The sequence below is a fragment of the Polyodon spathula genome, chromosome 9, assembly GCF_017654505.1.
Source record: "Polyodon spathula isolate WHYD16114869_AA chromosome 9, ASM1765450v1, whole genome shotgun sequence".
Taxonomy (NCBI): Eukaryota; Metazoa; Chordata; class Actinopteri; order Acipenseriformes; family Polyodontidae; genus Polyodon; species Polyodon spathula.
In genome coordinates, this window is record NC_054542.1 from 2,894,273 (window position 1) to 2,915,269 (window position 20,997).

General features: G+C 37.9%; 2 protein-coding genes across 2 annotated transcripts; one reads left to right on the forward strand and one right to left on the reverse strand.

Moving 5' to 3' along the window:
• The first annotated feature begins 402 nt into the window (after positions 1-402).
• On the forward strand, positions 403-5,994 carry LOC121321178 (olfactory receptor 10G4-like). Its single transcript, XM_041260076.1, has 2 exons — positions 403-1,339; positions 5,645-5,994. Exons 1-2 carry the CDS (start codon positions 403-405, stop codon positions 5,992-5,994), a joined length of 1,287 nt encoding a protein of 428 aa, XP_041116010.1.
• A 12,018-nt stretch (positions 5,995-18,012) lies between these two features.
• LOC121321180 (olfactory receptor 10G4-like) lies at positions 18,013-18,996 on the reverse strand. The gene has a single exon (XM_041260078.1). It carries the CDS (start codon positions 18,994-18,996, stop codon positions 18,013-18,015), a length of 984 nt encoding a protein of 327 aa, XP_041116012.1.
• Between the last annotated feature and the right edge of the window lie 2,001 nt (positions 18,997-20,997).

Here is a 20,997-nt window from a genome sequence, read left to right on the forward strand (position 1 = left end):
CTGCTTAGTCAGTTGACTCCTCCCTAATCACATCCTGCTTTGGTGCAGGAAATACAGGTACATTTATCTTCTAATATTTTATTTGGGAAAGGGTTACAGATGAGTATGCTGAAAGGACAGAAAACATTTCTGGTGATGCAAATTCAGACCTGAAAATAATATTTTATTGATCCGCACCCCAACCGCAAACCACAAAAAAATTAACATTCTTATTAAATACTGTCAAATGCTCTCTATGTAGTGCTCAGTGGAAATAACAGCAAGTATAAAGCATTTAAACAATGACCAGAACCCCAGCAACATTATGAAAAGTGATAAAAAATGTACCCTCTGCATATTGAATATTTTGAGAAAAGACACCCTAATGTGTTCTATATCCTCTCTCTTTCAAATATCTGTAAAATGGCATCCAGGAACAACACAGTTGGAATCACAGAGTTTATCATTACTGGTTTCAATGACCTTGAGCATCCAAAGGCAGTGGGAATTGTAATTCTGATGATCTATTCACTTATTTTACTAGGCAGCTCCACCAATATATGTATTATAGCATCAGACAAACGTCTTCACACACCAATGTACTTTTTCATTTGCAATGTAGCCATTGTAGATATGATGTACACCACCAGTGCTAGTGTGACGATATTAACAGTTCTTCTAATGGGAGTGAAAACAGTATCTTACAAGCCCTGTGCTGCTCAGATGTTTGTGTATCACTTGGGGGATTTCATGGAAGCCAGTGCTATTGGTTTGCTGGCCTTTGATCGATTGATTGCAATTTCCAATCCCTTAAGATACCACAGCATACTTACCAACACTCATATACTGTTATTAGTGTTAACTACATGGGTAATAAACAGTGCTGTAATAGGTATTTTAGCCGATGTAACTGAAGGACTTCCTTACTGTCATACTGTTCTTAAATATACGTTTTGTGACTATCCTGGTTCGGTAAGAGCAGCCTGTGTGAATCCTGATGATTACTTTGTGTTTACAACCATTGCTGTTATTTTGTTGATATATGGAAACTTTGTCTTTATTTTGTTATCGTACGCATGGATAATTTTCACAGTGTTTAAAATTTCCTCTGAAAGCAGAAAACACATGTTTAGCACTTGCTTCAGCCATATGATTGTGGCTGTTTGCTACTTTGTTCCCAAATTTGTTGCCAATATTCTTACTAGAGTTGGTCTTGTGTTAACAATACCAGAGCGCAATGGGATACACATTGTAGCAACCTTGGTCCCTTCTCTTGTAAATCCTGTGGTGTATTGCCTTAGGACACAGGAAATAAGAAACAGAATGCTCAGAATATTTAAGAATAATACTGTGATGCCGAGTAAGTAAAATGTGAGTATTTCCTGATTTCAAAACAATCACATGGTACACTGACCTTTGAACTCTGTTGCTATTACTCACTGTGGAAAGTTGAAAACAGATTAAATGACACTTCAAGGTATTTGCCCTTTACTGCCACCCCAAACCCCAGATGTGTAGTAAATACGGCAACTGGATATCTGAATGCACAAGTTAAATCAAAAGTTCATTGGAGAATTAAAATAAATGACTAAATTAAACCTTGTCTGCTTTTCTTTGATGTTTAGGAAATGTTGCTGATGAGATATTTGTTGATGTAATGCTGTCCTTTGTATAATGTTACACCTTCTCATAAAGTACACTGAAATGTACAGCATATTTAAAAAAAAAAAAAAAAAAAGCATCTGTCAAAATGAATTAAGCTAAATATTTTATAGCTTGTCAAGCAATATTAGTAAGACAGTCATGATCTCATTGCTTTATGTATTTTTTATCACCCCTATTTACTGTACCTTCTTCTCAAATTTTGAGAAGTACAACATCTACTGGATTTATATAAAGATTATATATAAAGATTGTGTTACGGTTATGGGTTGTTCTGCTCCACAATATGTCTCCTCTATGATCATTAATGTGTTTGAATAGATAGAAAGGGTAACTAGGATATGGTGCTGTGAACAAATCTGTTGCTGTTTTTCAAAATGCAGCATATTTAATAAACACAGAATACTCAAGAATTAGTCTTTGTGTATTCTAGTTATACCTTATTTAATGGCTTCCTTTTCATTTTCCTATGCTGCTATTTAGTCAATATTTAGTTATTGTAAACTAAACTAATTTAAGGCTAGAGTTTTTTTTTCTCTTGTCAATAACACATTTGTGCATGGCTCTTTAAGAATTCGATGTTCATCAGTAGGGCTGTGGCTATTTTACCCAAAAAGGAAATGTATATAAAGTAGCTATGCTATATATTTCTAATCTTGCTAATTTTATGTACTGGTCTGTGTTGGTTTGCAATGTCTTTTTAGCAGCAAGTTAAAATGAACAAAAGAGAAACATTATACAAATATCAAAATTAGAGCAGCATAACTTTGAAACGGTCAAAATGATCTCAAATATCATAAAAAGATAAAGGCCAGGTAATAAACTTAATCATTTTTGTAATGTTCTTAATAATAACACCGTGGCACAATAACTATAAACACAAAGACACACACAAAAAAGAGGAGATCCCACAAAAAAAGTCTGAGCTATAACACAGAAACACCTTTAAATAAATTATACACTACTATTTTTATAATTCTTTTTTTTTTTTTTTTTTAATTGAAAATACAGACCACTAAGGGAATTGAACATAGCCAATGGAAGCTGCAAAGGGATTAAATATGCCTCAAAAACTATTTTTGAAGTACTTGTATAGAAATTACCCAAGAGCTGTGAAAAGTTACGACGACCCCCAGGTATTACCGACATAGACCCACACACATCCACTGAAGAGCATAGCGGGGATCTCTATTGAACTCATTCTGTGCTAAAAGCAATAGGAAGTCAAAGCGGCAGGACAGGTACAGTTGAGAGTAAATCAAATGCTAAAGAAATATTAGTTCTCAGTCATGCAAAACAGGCACCAAAAAAGCCATGAAGAAATAATATAAACATGGAGTAGTGAATTAGAAGTGTAATACAAATGGCATATTGCCATGTTAGCATGTTAAAAAAAATATCTAAGTAAGTAATTTCTAATGGAATTCATTTTAAGTTTATATTCACATCAAAACTGCGTAGCTAAGTATGTCAATTGCCTTTTCCAGCATCTTGAGTTAATCCCTTCACTGAAACTAATACACGCAGTTTTTGCCATTGCGTTTTGTTGTATTGCATTGCAAATTGAAATGCTGACATGTGCCTTTACTTTTAAACCTCACTGGCAACTGCTTTTAAATAAACCCAACCCTTCATCGATATTGTGACCATTTGATAAGAGGTTATCGACTGTTATTTTATGGGCTTGGCCAATGAAAGTTGTATTGCTGAAGTCAGAATAAAAGAATAGTGAATAGGGCACAAAACAAAAGCAAAAAGTAATACAGCTAGCTGAGATTGTTACACAAGCTAAGACCTGTTAGCTACTGTAGCACATTGTAAAATGGTCTATTTTAACTCTGGTAAAAGTACAGTAAGAATATGTACAGTAAACTATAATGTTAAGTTTTTTACTACTTATACTTTATAACCTTGCAAAAGAAACAAAATAAATAGGCAAACACATTTCAAATAGAATTGTGTACTGTATGAATCTATGAATAATGTGTTCTCACTTAAATTTAATAACTGCACTGATAGAAATATAGTAAACAGACCACTGCAACACATTTCAGGTCTTCAATAGACATTAAATGAAACTACCTTGCTTAAAACTAACCTGCTAATAATCACTAGACATTGTCTTTCTGTGCATTACCCCATCGATTAGTGGTTTTGAAACTAATGTGGTTCCAGCCTGAGAGCTAACACAAAACAAGCAGACCATCGTAACCCTTCACACTGCCGCGCAGAGTAGTATAGGTCGGGACTGTAGAACTCAACCAGGCTGTTTTCAGTTGAGGGTGCCCACTTTTTTTGCAGGTTTGCCTAGGTTACTACTTTTTCTAATAGGGGACCTTAACTAACAATGTAATACGTGAAAACTTTTTTTTTTTTTTTACTCAACGGTTTCCTGTTTCAGCTATTTCCAATAATGTTTTTTTTTTTCTTTTTATGTATGTAATGTCTGTCTGGTTGATTTAATCCTGAGCTACCTTAGGGCCGCTGCTGGTTACATTGCTTCAGGAGGAATGACAGCCAGGTTGCACAATGACACAACGATATATAATAGTCCTGATCTTTAACACCCACTTGTAACACAAAGTCCACAGTGTGTGCTCTAGTGCTTGTGATGAAAATACAGTTTATCAGCAAACAACGTGCAGTGTCGTCCTGGTTTAATGCTGGCCTTTAGCAACAGCTCCGGATCATGCTAGCTGTCTAAATAACAACAAACAGCATATTTTTTAACAACAAAACAAACAAAAGACTCACGATAACAACACAGGTTTCTCCTTCCGGTTCAGGTTAACCATAACAAGGAACAAATCATCTCGCTACTCCCCCTTTTGTACTGTCAGTCATGACCCCTTGGTTAACTAGTGTAACCGCCCCTCCAATCCACAGCTGCCATGTCGTTTCCCTTCCAGGTCGATGATTTAGTGTATCGTAGCTCTGTCCCTTTTCTAGATCACCGACATCATTTTAACCCTGGGAATGAATTGTCTAGCCATCTAGTCCAGGGTACTCTGTTCCCTTTACACAGCGCCCTCACGGGTTGGGAGAGAGATTTATCATCAAGAATTATTCTGTCTCTGTCACATTTACCCATAACTGAATAAATCCCAGTGGTGTTTTCGTGTTTGAATGACAGGAACATGAGTCATATTTTTTTAAATGTAAACTAGTGGAAGTGATTGCTTTATTTTGGCACATTTTGACATTTAAAATGTAATATCACAGGCAGGTTATAATTAAAAAGTTAATCATGCAAGTTGTATTGGAATTCTGACTCATTGTGTAAATTACCCATAGGTGTGCTTTTCTACAATAAAAGTTGCTTTCTCAGGGCTTCACTGAATGCTTTCAACAAAGCCCTGCAAGTAAGTGTTACAGGGAAGTGGAATAGGTATGTTTGGTCTGTCAGAAAATATGTTCCCGAACTTGTTTCTTGATTGAAATGACCAAGCTATGTTACAGATACAACACAATTTTTAAAAAGACTTGAATCACTAAAGCACAACCTTCCAGAGAATACAGTTTTACTTTGCATGGATGTCCCTTGTAAAGAAACTTTAGAAGCTTGTCAAAAAGCACTAGATAATAGGCTAGATAAATCAATACCAACAGCAGAGGTGCTGAACATGATCAATGTAGTTTTAGAAAACAGTTATTTTACATTCGTTGATAAGAATTACTAACAAAACAATGGCACTGCAATAGGATCTAAATTAGGAATGAATTTTGCCAGTACATGCATGGGGAAATAGGAAGAACAATTACTTAGAAAATCTGAAAGCGAACCTTTAGAATACATTCAGTTTGTAGATTATATTTTTAGGGTTTGGACACATGGAGAAGAAGAAAATAAATAAAATTTTTCGATACCATAGTAAAACACCAGTCCTTCCTACCTCGGCCTCAGCCTCTGCTCCAGCCTCAGCCCCTACCTCTTCCAGCAACTGATCCCGAAACCCTGCAGTACAACTTGGCCACAGCTGCCTCCACTTCCTCATCTTACCAGCCTTCATGTTCCCCTCTCATCTCCGCCACCTAATCATCCAGGGTAAGAACGTCAACCTCGTATCCATCCTCATTGCAGCCTCCAAGTACCTTGTCCATCGGGTAGTGGATTGCGGCAACCTCTCCATCACCCTTATGTCCCGAGATCCACGGCTTCTAAAGAGTCTCACCCTCGGAGAGTTCGTCATCACTTTTTCAGCATACCGTGATGTTTTCTGCACAGCCTACCCTCACAGACGGCAGGAGCTGGATCAATATCTCCTGTACATTTCCAAGCTGTCCGTTCGATACAGGGGTACCATATTTTATGATTACCATAAAGATTTCTCCACCAAAGCAGTCTGTGGATGAATGGCTTTGCCAGATGGCCCCACAGATGCTGCCTGCCCAAAGGCTAGACATGGACACCTGTGCATTCCAATCTCTGTGGAACGGCAGATTAGATGCCCTCTTTGGCTTCCTGGAGGACCAAGGTTGGTGTTTTGCTTGCGGGGAGCTCGGGCACATGATGGTATGCTGGCCCCTCCAAGGTGAAGATGGCGGGCTGGCAGACCCGAATGCCAGAGAAGACGGAACTACCTGTCCAAAAATGGAAGAAGGGGAGGAGCGGCTGTTCCTGGAGGTGAGCAAAGGAGCCGTTGCCATATCCAGTGCTAGAGAAGGAGGGGCTGTCTGCCTGAATGCCAAAGAGGAAGGAGCCACTGCCGTATCCAGGACCAAAGGGTGAGAAGCGTATGCTGTCACCAGTGTTATAGGGGGAGCTTTCACCGGCTACAGAGTCAGAATGGCAACTGGTGGGCCAACCTCAGCAGCCACTACACCTGCTGCTGAAGGGAGCACAGCAAAAGCCAGCTGCACGAGCAGAGGGACCAACGCAGCTGCCAGCATTGCCACCACCGGAGTGCCCCAGTCCTTAAAGTTGAGAGCCAGTGAGCTTGGAGTCCATACCCAAAATGAGTGGAAACATAAAATATAAACAGAATTCGTTAGAAATAGTTTCACTATCAAACCAATAATCTTTTTTTACTAAATCTTGGGGGCTGCATGTGAAGGTGATCTGTATGCTGTACTTAAGTTACAATTTACTTTCTACACCTTGTGCACTCAGTTCCAGTAAGGAGATTCAGTAAATGATTACTGGAATCCTTCAAATTTATCAAGTCCTCGAATTTAAGATGCATCCCAAATTTCCAACCCTCAATTTAATGAAAAAACTAAATCATCAATAAAGATGCATTTACAAAGCTACAACCCCAATTACCCATATACAAAGGAATACTTCATTTTATGTAATTCAATTCTACAAACTAATTTATCAGACGTATTGGTAAAGCCTATTGTATACTGGTAAATTAACATGCCTGCCTGTAACAACAATGAATCTCTCCTAGTCATCATTCTCTCAGTTGGTTGAAATTGTGCTTCTTTGTGTAATCATGTGCTAGGATGGAAAAGCCAGATTAAGGCAGTGTGAAAGGGATGGCTTGCAGTGGTGACGTCAGTCCAGAAACACAGACTCAGGAAGTAGTGAAGCAAAACTGAAGCGCAACGGTGCTCAGTGTATTTATTAAATAATAAAATGAATATTTAAACAAGCACAAAAGACACAAAACAAAAGGGCACATTGGCCAAACAAATAAACAATAATAGTAACTAAACAGTTATCATGCTGGTCTTAACCAACACGTATAGCAATTGTTTACCTCTGGACTTTAGTTTTACCTCCCAGCTCCTCACTCATTCTCCACTCTGAACCCTCTTCACTAATGAGCTTGGAGTGGGTCTTTTATATCGTTGCTGGAGCCTTGATTAACCTTTAACCCATTACCTTATTAAGGCTCCAGCCACATTCCCACAAGCTTTACAGGGATGGGGATTCAACCCCATTCACACTTTGAGACCAGCTTTTTTCGCAGGTCTAAAACAGCAAACAATGACGGACAGCTTTCGTCCATCCGCCGAAAACACAATATATTAGTAATAATAATAATTATATATATATATATACCGTAAAACAGTAAGGGGAATGTAAAAAAAAAAAAACAACAGTACACCTTACTTAGAATAGTGATTGGGTGCACTACTGAATTTCATACAATCTGAATCGAACTCAAATTCTAACAGTGTGTCAGTAGAGGTTCATATTGAATTTGAAAATAGGTGTATAAAATAAAAAATTTAAATTAAAGCACTATGTTTTATACTTATATAAGTAACTGCTAATACGATGACGTCCAGATTCAAATCACTTGACGTATTCCTACAAAACACACTGATGACCTAATTTGAATGAATTATAGAGTAATAATACAAAAGAATATTATCTCTCATTTCATTTTGTTTAATAAAACTGTTAATACTGATGCAACAACCCAATTGAGAGTAGCTTGCTATACTGTTAATGCTTGTTCAGCCCCTAATGATCTCATGTTACAGTGAACACCTGCTCCCTCCCAAAGCTGCTCAATGCTCTTACCACTGGGAATTTGTACATCTTGGCAGTTGCTCACTAATTGACTGCACACTTAATCAAAATATCTGTAAAATTTTTACACAGTTCTCAATATTTGCCCCTAACAGCTTTAAAGTTACTTGATACAAGCATGTTTCAAACTGTCAATATTTATATTTTAAACACTAGATGGCCTATTTAAAAGAAACCCTTAGAAAGGTTCTCTCTGCAAACCTGAATTTTAAAAGAGAAACATGTGAACAGTATCCATTGCAAGTTTTTGTAGTGCATTTTTTCAAGCCTTACAGTATGGCTCGCACCAGATATGTGCCGGGGGGGGAGGGGGGGGGGGGGGGGGGGGGGGTTTGCTCAATTCTGGTAGAGATAAACACAATATTTATTTTCAATACAAATACATAGATTGTAGTCCTGGTCACCATAAACTGAGTGATTTGTATTTGATTTGCAATTTGTTTCTAAAACCTAAGGCATATATATATATATATATATATATATATATATATATATATATATATATATATATATATATATATATATATAAGTGAGCTATAGTGCTAAGTTGTTTATGCTGCCCCTGCTTTTCCTGCCACATGACTGCAACCTCCTCAGCTCCCAAATTGGTTATGATTGATTGTGTGGCTGATCCCTCATCTTGACATTTTCACTGCTCACACTGAAAATATGAACAACAGGGATCCACCAGCATACTCACATAACACAACACTAACAGTATCTTTGGAAACTGAGAAATGTCACTATGAGTGTAAAATTAAGCCATTTATATGGAAGTGAATCTTAAAAGAATATTTGTAATTACCTGATCTTGTATATGAAATTAAAAATATTAAACTCTCAGCATTGCTTGCTGTGGTCTAATCTCTAATTACATGCAAGCCACTTTCCTGATTGCACCTACTATCCAAACATGATTGATGTCGATATTCTCACAGGCTAGCTTGTTCCAAAAAAATAAACTCACCAGAGAGTCTCCTGGATACGCATTGATTCTGGAAGGGAACCAAGCTAATTAACAGTTCCACACCTGAGATATCTGACTACCTGCATCAAGCTGTCTCATGATGCTCTCTCTGTGTTGCCACACACAGAGTAAATGTTTTGAATAGCACCCAGTGTTAAGGTTTAGTTCAGAAGCCTTTTCAGTCAAGGTCAGTGTCTAGGCCAGGCACCACTAGGCAAAGGACAGTGTCTGAAATTTGTGAACTAAAGCCAGACAAACATGCAGTATATATATATATATATATATATATATATATATATATATATATATATATATATATATATATATATATGTATAAGGATAGATAATGTAGACATTTCTTATATGGATAGTAGACACAAAGAAACAGCCCTGTTGTGATTTTTTTTTTTTTTTTTTTTTTTTTTTAGATTTTCATTACATACACAATACAAAGAGTATTGCTTTACTTCCCTTTACAAACAAAGCATGTGTGGTTAGTTAAGCTTGAAATACATGCAGCCTGCTGGTCATTCGCTGGTTAGCAGATTGTTAGCAGATTTATAAAGAGTCTGATATGTAAACTTATAGTATGCAATTAGACCTGATCTGGGAAACACAGATACCTCATTGAATTTAACATCCAACACTATAAAGTTAAAACAGCTTAAATGGTGCTTGTGATTTTAATTATTTTTAAATATAAGGGGAAAGTGCACAGTGCCTGCAGCCTGAGTTTCCACTCACAGGCACCTCAATTGGGACTTGAGCACCCCCTGCCGTTCATCCCTGGGAGTGAGGCTTGGAAACTCATGTGACTAAAGTGCAGGACCAAGAGGTGAAAGACAAGAAATGAAACGTACATCTCAAAGGAAAGATGTCTGTAACTAGACTGGGTTTTTTCAGCAGCACAGAGAGTATATATTTTGAAAATAACAATATTAAAAATAATGCAAAAAGGTTTTTCCGTTCGGTTACCAAATATATATATATATATATATATATATATATATAATTATATTATATATATATATATATATATATATATATATATACAGTGGCTTGCAAAAGTATTCAGACCCCTGACCAATTCTCTCATATTACTGAATTACAAATGGTACATTGAAATTTCATTCTGTTCGTTATTTTATTTTAAAAAACTTAAACTCAAAATCAATTATTGAAAGGTGACATTGGTTTTATGTTGGGAAATATTTTTAAGAAAAATAAAAAACTGAAATATCTTGCTTGCATAAGTGTTCAACCCCCACACATTAATATTTGGTAGAGCCACCTTTCGCTGCAATAACAGCTTTAAGTCTTTTGGGGTAAGTATGTACCAGCTTTGCACACAGTGTTGGAGTGATTTTGGCCCATTCTTCTTGGCAGATTTGCTCCAGGTTGTTCAGGTTGGTTGGACGATGCTTGTGGACTGCAATTTTCAAATAGTGCCACAGATTCTCAACGGGATTGAGATCAGGACTTTGACTGGGCCACTGTAGGGCATTCACCTTTTTGTTCTTCAGCCAGTCCAATGTTGCTTTGGCCTTGTGCTTGAGATCATTGTCCTGCTGAAAGGTGAATTTCCCCCCAAGCTTCAGTTTTTTAGCGGACTGAAACAGATTCTCTTGCAGTATTTTCCTATATTTTGCACCATCCATTCTTCCTTCAAATTGTAACAAGATGCCCAGTCCTTGCTGATGAGAAGCGTCCCCACAGCATGATGCTGCCACCACCATACTTCACTGTAGGGATGGTGTGTCTTGAGGAATGGGCAGTGTTAGGTTTGCGCCACACATAGCGCTTTGAGTTTTGGCCAAAATCTCTATCATGGTCTCACCTGACAAAAAACCTTTTCCCACTTCGCAGCTGGGTCACTCTCATGCTTTCTGGCAAACTCCAGACGTGCTTTCAGATGGTACTTTTTGAGTAACAGCTTCTTTATTGCCACCCTCCCATACAGGCCAGTGTTATGCAGAGCTCTTGATATGGTTGACTGGAGCACCATTACTCCACTCCCAGCCATTGAACTCTGTAGCTACTTCAAAGTGATTGTTGGCCTCTCTGTGGCTTCCTTTTTACTGCTCACAACTTGCTTACTGACATATTCACATGTTGTTGTTGATTTGTTTGTCTATATTTACCTAATATATAGGAACCTATTTATAAACTAATAGAAAAAAAAAGACCAGATTAAACTATTCAGCAAACATGAGATCCTGCTTCAGGGTTATCAAGTCTCTTACGTGATTGAAATGGAATTTATTGAAGGGAACTTTTAAAGACGTTTAGCATATCAGATATGGTTATGTTATTATTATCTATTTTTATTACATAGGTTACTGTATAATAACTAACTGTTAACATAAAATTAAGATTTTTTTTTTTTTTGGGGGGGGGGGGGGAAAAAGCGTATATGAGAAACTCTAACAGAGCTACATATACTGTATTTCATATCTAATAAACACATTGCTTAAACTAATAGAGACCACTGGGATTAAATCCAATGAGAACTTCTAATTATTAAATGATTGTACGGTAACAGTGCTTTAGGGACACTTTGGTTCCTAAACATTATGGCAACCAGAAACACTGGCACTGAGACAATAGGATTACTTTTATAAGAAACTGAAAGGAATAGCAGTTTATCAGCAAATTGAAAATCAGTTGAATAAAATATGGACAGCAGAGGCTTCACTCCCTGAAAATCAATGAGAAAAGTGAGCTAACAGCAAAATAATGACATGAAGGGCAAAGAACTACAGTGAAGCTGCTCTGAATTAAGGAATGGAAGAGAAGGTGCCCCTCTGGAAAAAATAAAAAGGGTTAGGAACTCCAACAGGAAAAATAGCAACAGACAAGTGAGGGAGGTGGTGAAACAATTAAGTAGATAATTTAAAGAACAATAGACAACAAAGAGTAATATAAAGAATGAGAGGCAGGTTGACTCTGTGCCTTTCAGAAGCATGGCCAATCTTTAAAAATATATTTTTTTAGAAAACTGCTTTGTTCACAAATTAAAACTCAATACTTATACAATATCTAAGGGTTTAAAAAAACATTAACTTTCGCTAGCAATAGCATTCTTAGCAGAGTTTTTTTTTTTTTTTTTTTCCCATCTGCCCTGGATTATTCTTACAGCCCTGCCCTTCAATTTTATTGAACTGAGCTTGGATACTTTATTAGGACAGAGAGAGCAACTGTGATTGTGGACGTTTTATTCCTTCTTTAAAAAATATATATTTATATACTATATATACTAAAAGTATGTCTCACTTGTCCTCTGTTCCTGTGTATGCATTGCCAGGGTGTTGCTTCCCCAGTATTAAGAACCATTCAGTTTTGCTGTGGTTGACAGCTACCAGGTGAAATAATTTGGTGAGGTTGGCAGGATATTGAGTTCAGCGGCATCATAGTAATGCATGCAGAGGAAACAGATAATCAGCATAGGCCTGTGTAACAAAGAGAGAAAGAGTAAACTTAAAATCTCCCACCCTACCAGAAATGGCGCTGTGTAAGGTGGACAATATGCTTCCCCATAGACTAGTCAAGTCGGCCAGCTGGGCGGAAGCGCGTAGCGGCACATACACTAAATGAATCCCTTGCGATTGGCTACAGGGCAGACAGCAATTGGAGAAAGGCTGTCGACGGGCTGATTGCAGGGAGGAATTGGATAGTTCAAAGAGGATGGTGCTACCTGAGTACCACCCTTATGCTGAAAACTAATAATCCTGCCGGATACTGTATTTTTGTTGTTTTGTTTTGTGTCTGCAGGTGAGTAGCACAGAGGAGAACGGAGTTGTAGCCACGGAGCCGGCGCTAACCCCAACTCAACATTTCACTGCACAGCACAGCAACCAGCACAGGCACTCACCTCACTTCCCCATCACAGTGCACAGTTTTGTTCACAGAGAATTGTGGTTACTAGAGTGTTTTGTTTTTGTTTGGGTCTGCAACCTGGCGTATTTATTTCCCCTTGTGAACAGGTTAGCTGTAGGGGTGATGTCAGACCAGAAAGGAACACACAGACAGGCAGTAGTGGCAGGTGAAACCAAGAAGCAGTGGCACTCAGTGCATTTAATAAACAAACAAATAAAAGAGTTAAACAAAAACAGCACACAGCACTTTAGGCTAAAATAAATAGACAAACAAAACGTACTAACACTAAACGAAACAGACACTAACAAACAGGGGATGAACGCTAAACAAACAAGTTTCTAATTCAGCACTGTGATGAGTCAAAGGGATTTTCGGTCTGTGATTCAGCCTCCCGACAGTAGATGGCATTAACCAACTCGGGACTTCCCTTACCAAGATCTCGTGACCATGGCAAAAGTCATCTTTTGAGGGGCGGCACCTTGGTGAGGGGCGGAAGTACGAGTATGTAAATTCCAGCCACTGGAGTCAAGTGAAGGATAAGGACACTTGTCAGTTGGGGATTGGTGTTCCACTGACTACAGAGGCGGGACATTACATACTAAAGGGAACGTACTACTGTGTTCGGGGTTGGTCCGAAAGTAAAATAGGAGGAGTAACGGGTGGAGGGAGAGACTGGTTTGGTGCAGCGGGATTTAAAAAAAAAAAAAAAAACACTAACATTTCTTTTGTCTTTTTTTGTTTATGTATGGTTTACCACGAAGACGATAAAAGACGAGTTATCACGATTTGTTTTGGATTTCACCCCTGTACTCCTTCCCTCACACCATTTTGTTTTCTTTTGTTATTTAATTATTTTGTTGTGTATAGATAATAAAAATAAATTATTTTATTTCTGTACACATAAATTACTGTCTGGACATTCCATTTAATACATTCTCGCCTCACAAGCACGTATGGCAATTGTAATTTTATTATTATTATTTTAAAGCTTACTCCCAACTTTCGCTCCCATTCTCTCACCCTGAACACCCAACCCCGAGTGAGTGAAACACTGCATCTTTTATGCAGCTGTACCGAGACTTGATTGCTAATCAATCATTCAATTTGGAATCTCGGTACATCTGCATATGAACTAATTTTTACACTTCCCCATGCTCACATACAAATACCCCTTTCAATCTGCACATGAAGTGATTGTGCCATCCTTGTGTCTAAATACAATTATATTTTAAATCACTCTTGCTACAAAGACCCATTTATATCCTGTGCACTAACATCTATATATCAACATTAACACACCACACACAACACAACATATAACACACACATGGACGGGGCACACTACCGCACCCCTATACTATCATTGGTATAGGGGTGATTAGACTATTGTTTTTCTGTAACCTGTTTATTAAATAGAGATGTTTTTCTGATTGAAATACGGTTTGGACATTCTGTTTGTACACTGCACCACTTATCACCCTGTCACAGCATGTAATGATGATGCCATTTAAGATGGGGTCATCATGGGGTTCAATATTTCAAGATACTAATTCTACCATTAAGTTGGGTGATTACAAAACTCAGATTATATTACGCATGCAAGTGGTAACCGATGCTCAACAAGTGGACTTTATTTTAAGCTTTTTGGAAAGAGAGCCAAAATGAGAAATCTTGATTTTAGCAGAGAGAGATAGGGGAACTTCACAACAAATATCTGAGACTCTAGTTCAGTTGTATAGAGATAAGACTCCTGCCTCTGCTTTGCAATCTCTATTCTTTAACTGAAAGCAAGAAACAAGAGAAAACATAAGTGTCTTCACGCTTTGTTTATGTGAACATTTCTGCGGGTTACAACAGTGAGACCCCAAGTGGCTGCACCAGGAGAATGTGTTGCTGAGAGACCAGCTAGTGGCGGGCCTGGAAGATGATTCTCTAAGACGTGAGCTTCACTCTCGAGTTAGGTGAGATTAGGGCTTGGCTTTTGAAGATGTGTGACAAGAGGCCCTGCTGCTGGAAGAAGAGGGTCTGAAAGAGCCAGAAAAGCCTCTTTGCTATGGTGTTGGTGAGCGTTTTACCCTGTCACCTACTCCACAGGACAGAACTCATTGGAGAGTAACATTGAAGGATGAATTATCTCGTGAGATGAAAGAAAAAATTTCCATTTTGGGCAGAGAGATGCAAGAAGGGGGGCCCAAGACAGGCACCCATGGATGAGTAACAGACCCCCAATTATTAGATTTACAGGATACCAGGACTGTTATGGGGAGAGACCACCTGCACCCCTGAGTGAGAGATCTGGACACCCAACTGGAGGACAGCTGTGGGGTCGATGGAGAGAGCCAGTTCAAGGGTCTACCAGATATTTTTTTTTGCTGTCAAAAGGGGGAACATATTGAATGACAGTGTCCTCTGCAACCACAAGATCAAAGGGATTTAAAATAAATTACCATGTTGCTGGGGAAAGCAACATGTTGTGCTAACAAAGGCCCTGGTCCTGACATTGTGTCTTGTGTGGTAGGTGATCTCCCTATTGTTGAAAAATAATAAATGGGGTAAAGACTCAGAAAGTGAGTGCAAGAGAACATTTGCGGAACCTGAGAATAAAATTAGAGAGGATATTTCCTGGCTGCCTTTACATGCAGCGATCAGGCTACAAGTTCCCTGCATTGGCTATGTTTTAATGACTTTTAATATTGGTGCAATTACCGTTACTGAAAATGGAGCAATCAGTTCTGTGAATTAATGTTATTGCTTTTTTTCTGGGAGGAGCTATTTCATTATGAGCATACTAAGTTTTTCTCCCAGACAGATGCCAAGTCCTATAAGGTGGGGGTACAGTCATTGGCTACATGTCAACGGTCACGAAATTTTTGGGGAGAAGATGTCAATGTCGGTGTGGTGTGTCCTGCATTACGCCAGCCCAAGGAAGTCCCTGCTCACAGTGAGTTGGTAATCTCAGGGAGAGTTCCTGTGGGTATCGACCTGAAGCCATACTGCTTACTGGTCTAGCCACGGTGTGAAGATTGATTTTGAAATAGCTCAGAAAGTAGCTATGGCTGGGAAAGGACAGATCCCTCTGCATATCCACAAAACCATTAATTACCTCATTCACGTCAAGACATATCAAAGTCTTGCTAATGTGTTTTACATTGGAGGTACTGACATTGAGGAGATGGGAGTACAGCTTGTGACTAGAGAACAGAGACAGAACAGAGACAAAAACTGCTTTCAGCTTGCAAACTTCCTGTTTGATATACAGTATAGATCAAGCAAAGAGAATACTATTGCTGATGTGCTCTACTGGTTAACATGGCTTGGACATGGCTTGGAAATTTCAGTTTTTAGACTAGTATCCACTGAAGTAGGCAGGCCTGCTGTTCTGGAGCTGACCAAGATGATGGAATCACCAAAGAATATCCTTTATCTTGGGGATGGTCGGTAGGTTTATGGAAGCATGCCCAAAAGAATGACTGGCATGTAAGCCAAATATGTTGTTTTCTTGACCAAAAAGAACCCATTACATTATTAGAATAACAAAAGATGACCTCTGAACTGAAGCAAGCATTGCATAGGCAGAAGGGTAATTGGCAGAAGTACCATGAACAGTCAGGCCTTTTGGGATTGAAGAAAACACTTTCTATAGTTCAGTTTTACTGGCCAGAAATGGAACAAGAGATTTAAGGATAGCATAGGGTTTGTCTTTGTTGTACATTAAGGAAGGTCCTTAATAGCTCTGAGGGTCCAGCCCAATTAGTCAAAATTATTGTTAATGCCCTCCTTGAAATTGTGGGTCTCGATTATTTGAGAAATGTTTTCCAAAATATCTTGGTTATCATTAATCTGTTTACCAAGTTTTCTTGGGCTGTACCCACTAAGGACCACACAGCACTGACCACTGCTCATGCTTTATTGTGAACTGAGATCCAAACTTTTGGTTGTCCCAAGCAGTTCCATTCTGACTAGGGACCCAATTTTGAATCCCGCTTAGTTAAGGAATTGTGCCACTGTTATGGTATGCAAGAGCTGGACAACACCATATCACCCACATGGCAATGGATTCTGTGAATGCTTTAACCAGACTTTGCTGAATTTAATTGGAATCCTGGAAGAGGACAAAAAGGCACCATGGGCAGATTACCTTCCAGAACTTGTACATGCCTACAATAATAGTGTTCACTGCTCAAACAGATACTTGCTTTTTTAATGTTTGGCAGGCATGCCTGAACACCAGTGGATCTTGTGATAGGTGCCATAGAGAGTGAGGGCTTCCAAGGTCCAGATGACTTGATATAGTGTCACCATAAGTGATTAAGTTATGCCTTTGACCAAGTAGCAAGGAAGATGGGAAGGTGGTCAGAAGCCTACAAGCAGCATTATGACAAGAGAAGCCTAGATGCCCCCATCTTGTCCCATGAACATGTCCTGGTGAGGGATAAGTTTATAGAATACACCCAGAACTTACCTTGAACCGCAATATATTGAGAACCTATGTATTGAGCCCCAAAGACCCTAGCACCCCAAATGTGCAGGAAGCCCCAGTTGTCAACCATCAGCCTATGCTGGGTTGATTATTCCTGAGGCAAGAGCCCTCAAGACCCCAGTTAGCAGAATTTAGGAGGTCCAGTAGGTGTAATTTAGGGAGGCTCCCAAAGAACTATGGACACAAAAAAAAAAAAACAGACCCAGCAATGTGTTCCAGAATATCTAGGATATCACTAATTTGTTTACCAAGTTTGCTTGGGCTGTACCCATTAAAGACCAGACAGTACTAATAACTGCTCATGTGAAACATATATAAACATATGTTACATAATTTGAAAAATGTATTCTACATATAAGTTTAAACAATATATTGAAAATGTATTTTTGTTTCCATATGGCAGCACATTCCATGAGCCATGCATTTAGTTTTAAAATCACCTGATGCATAGATTTTTCCACAATGATTGTTATCCAAATTAATTTGTAATAACTTTTATATGTTTTGTGTGTGGAGTGAATGACAAAACGTTACACAATATTTAAAGATGTTTATTAACATTCAAGCACAAATAGTTCCCATTGTGTCCTCTCTGGGAACAACTGTTTTCAGTTTAAACAATTTGAAAATAAACTGCTTGATTTCTTTAGTCCTAAAGCTATAGATTACTGGGTTTGCTAATGGAGGTAGGAGGCAATAGATGACACCCAAAGAGGCACGGGCCACATCTGGCATATAAACCCCAGCTACTGAAGCGATATATACAAATAATCTTGGAATGAAAAAAATGGAAATCACAATAAGCTGTGTGCTGCATGTGTAAAATGCCTTCTTCCTACCTTCTGATGATGCGATCTTAAGTACAGTGATGATTATTTTTAAATAAGAAAGCAAAATAATTGAAAATGGAACAATTAAGACTATACACGCTATTATAAATGCTAAAAACATATTGAAAGTTGTGTCAGTGCAAGCGAGGCTGGCAACTAAACGATGTTCACAGTACAAATGGTTTATCTTATTAGGACCACAATAAGGAAGTACAGCAGCAAAGATAACTGGAGACAGTGGACTGATTGCTCCTAATATCCAGGCTACAATGCACAGGATTTGTGCATTTTTATTGGTAATTAAAGCAGGGTACCTTAAAGGGAAACATATTGAAACATAGCGGTCTATTGCCATCACAAGCATCATGAAAGAATCCACCGAGCCAGCAAAGTGGAAGAAATACATCTGGATGAAACACACATGGAATTGTATTGCATTTGAGTCAAGCAGATAGGACTGGATAAGTTTAGGGCTTATAACTGTGCTGTATATGAGATCAGACAAAGCAAGGTTACAGATAATAATATACATTGGCGTTTGTAGTTTTTCTTCCTTTTTGATCACATATAAAATGAAAAGGTTGCCAAGAAGAGTCATTAGATAGATGATAAGAAATGTGACTCCTATTAACTGTGGAGCTTGTCTTACGCCAGTAAAGCCAACAAAAATAAATTCAGCAACACTTGTGTGATTTGAGTCAGACACTATCTGCATTTTCCATCCCAATTCCATTGTATTCCAATACTCTAAAAGAGAAAGGAAGTAATTAGGCCAGTAAGTATGATCCCTTTAAAAATGTAAATGTCTACATGTTTACTAATAATACACATTTATGTAAATAAACTAACATGAAGCAGCAGACAATTGTGTATCATTTTCTTTCCTGTCTACTTGGTAAAGAAAAAGGTAGGTGAAGTTTAATTTAGAGTTGCTGTTTCAAATGACGATGTATAACCAACCATAGCTAGGTTTGCTAATTTTATATATATATATATATATATATATATATATATATATATATATATATATATATATATATATATATATATATATATATATTAAATTATTAAGCCACATTTTTTGGTATTTTTTTATTACAAAATAATGTAATATAATACATGTCCCATAGCAAGTAATTGTTTTGCATTACATTGTGAGCCAATCTCAATAGACAAGCAGAAAGGAATTGAAATCCTATAGAGTTCAAAATAACATACCGACAACAGAGACAGGCATAGTTTAGGGATTAGATGTAGACTTATTTTCAGTCTTACTTATAGAGATACAGCCGCAGTGTCTCTCTCACCCCAGGTAAGACTGCATGTAAGGTACACTCATCACCAAGTTTAAATATTTTGACTGCAGTAAAGTAATGGTATGTTGATGTTTGTGTTTTTCTTTTCTTCTATAACAGTGTACATTCTATTCTGAAGTAGCTATGATTATGGTGCTTATGCTGCTTAACTTGTCTTGTGTGTTTTGCTGCCCAATTTTCTAATGCCATTTTGTTCTACATGATTCATGAGTATAGAAATACACTGAAAGTACTTACCTTTTTTCAGATGAAAACATGAATGGGAATGTTATCCTGAAACAGAATAATAATTTATACAAATAACTGATGCCACATACATTATTTATATCATTAAACATAAATGCCTGACTGAAATCATAGAAAAAAGTTCGTGCAAATATGATTCAAATATATAATAAAGATAACATGCAGGTATCATAATACAACACAAGCACACTTCACCTTTTCTTTTTTCTTTAGTGTTTATCATGAGAACCTGCCTTTACATTCATTACCAACCTGTGCCAGGATGCTAATTGGTATTTCTGTAATTCAGACTCGCAGACCAGACTGTTTTATTCACTCTGAAAATCTCCACAGAATATGAAGGTCATCATTGTTTACCTCTGATTTCACCCTCCGTGTACAGCCCTGTTGAGATTTGGTTCCTAACCCCTCCACACAGGAATCTCTCTCCAGGTACTACGTCCCTCTTGGTCTTCTCATTATAACTGTACTTGTTCTGTCTACACTGTCACTACCTGGAACATTTGTATTTTAATGCAATGAAATGCAGCTTTGTGATACAGTTCATATCATTTAAACCAGAGAATAATTGTCCACTGGGGTGTCACGGGGGAGAGCGCCCTCCATGCCAGATTTCTGCCCCAGCTGAGATATTAAATTACTCTCATTATTGTACATAAGAAATAAGCCTTACTTGAGGGATGATGCAAACACAACCCGTTGCAGGAAACCCACTTTTTTGGTTAGGTTTTCAAAAGGCTTTTTTGCACTGTGTGACTGGTGTGAAGAGGTGCCCTGCAAGATGTTGCCAATGTTGCCATCCCTATTGACTGCTGATGGAATTTTGTGGAATGACCCAAAGTATTTTCTCAAATATAGCAAGGTTTAAGCCTGTTTTATTCCAAAATTGTTTCCACAATCCTTCCATCGTTATAGCTCCCATGGTTCTATCATTTTGTTTTTAACAATACAAATTGTGATTCACACCAGTATTATATGTTGTGGCCTTGTAAGTGCATGGACTCATTACATTCTTGAATTATCATATTATTTAGCATACACTGAGCACAAGCAACTTTCCCATGGATACACACTTGCCAACCAAAAATACAAAATGGTTACGCATGTCTATGTCTGCCTAATAACAGCTTAAGTCAAATGCAACATTAGCAACT

Coding starts and splice junctions, on each gene's coding strand:
- LOC121321180 (XM_041260078.1), bottom strand. CDS start 18,996: ATGCAGATAGTGTCTGACTCAAATCACACAAGTGTTGCTGAATTTATT.
- LOC121321178 (XM_041260076.1), top strand. CDS start 403: ATGGCATCCAGGAACAACACAGTTGGAATCACAGAGTTTATCATTACT. Junction 1,340..5,644: donor GAATAATACTGTGATGCCGA/GTAAGTAAAATG, acceptor TCATCTTACCAG/CCTTCATGTTCCCCTCTCAT.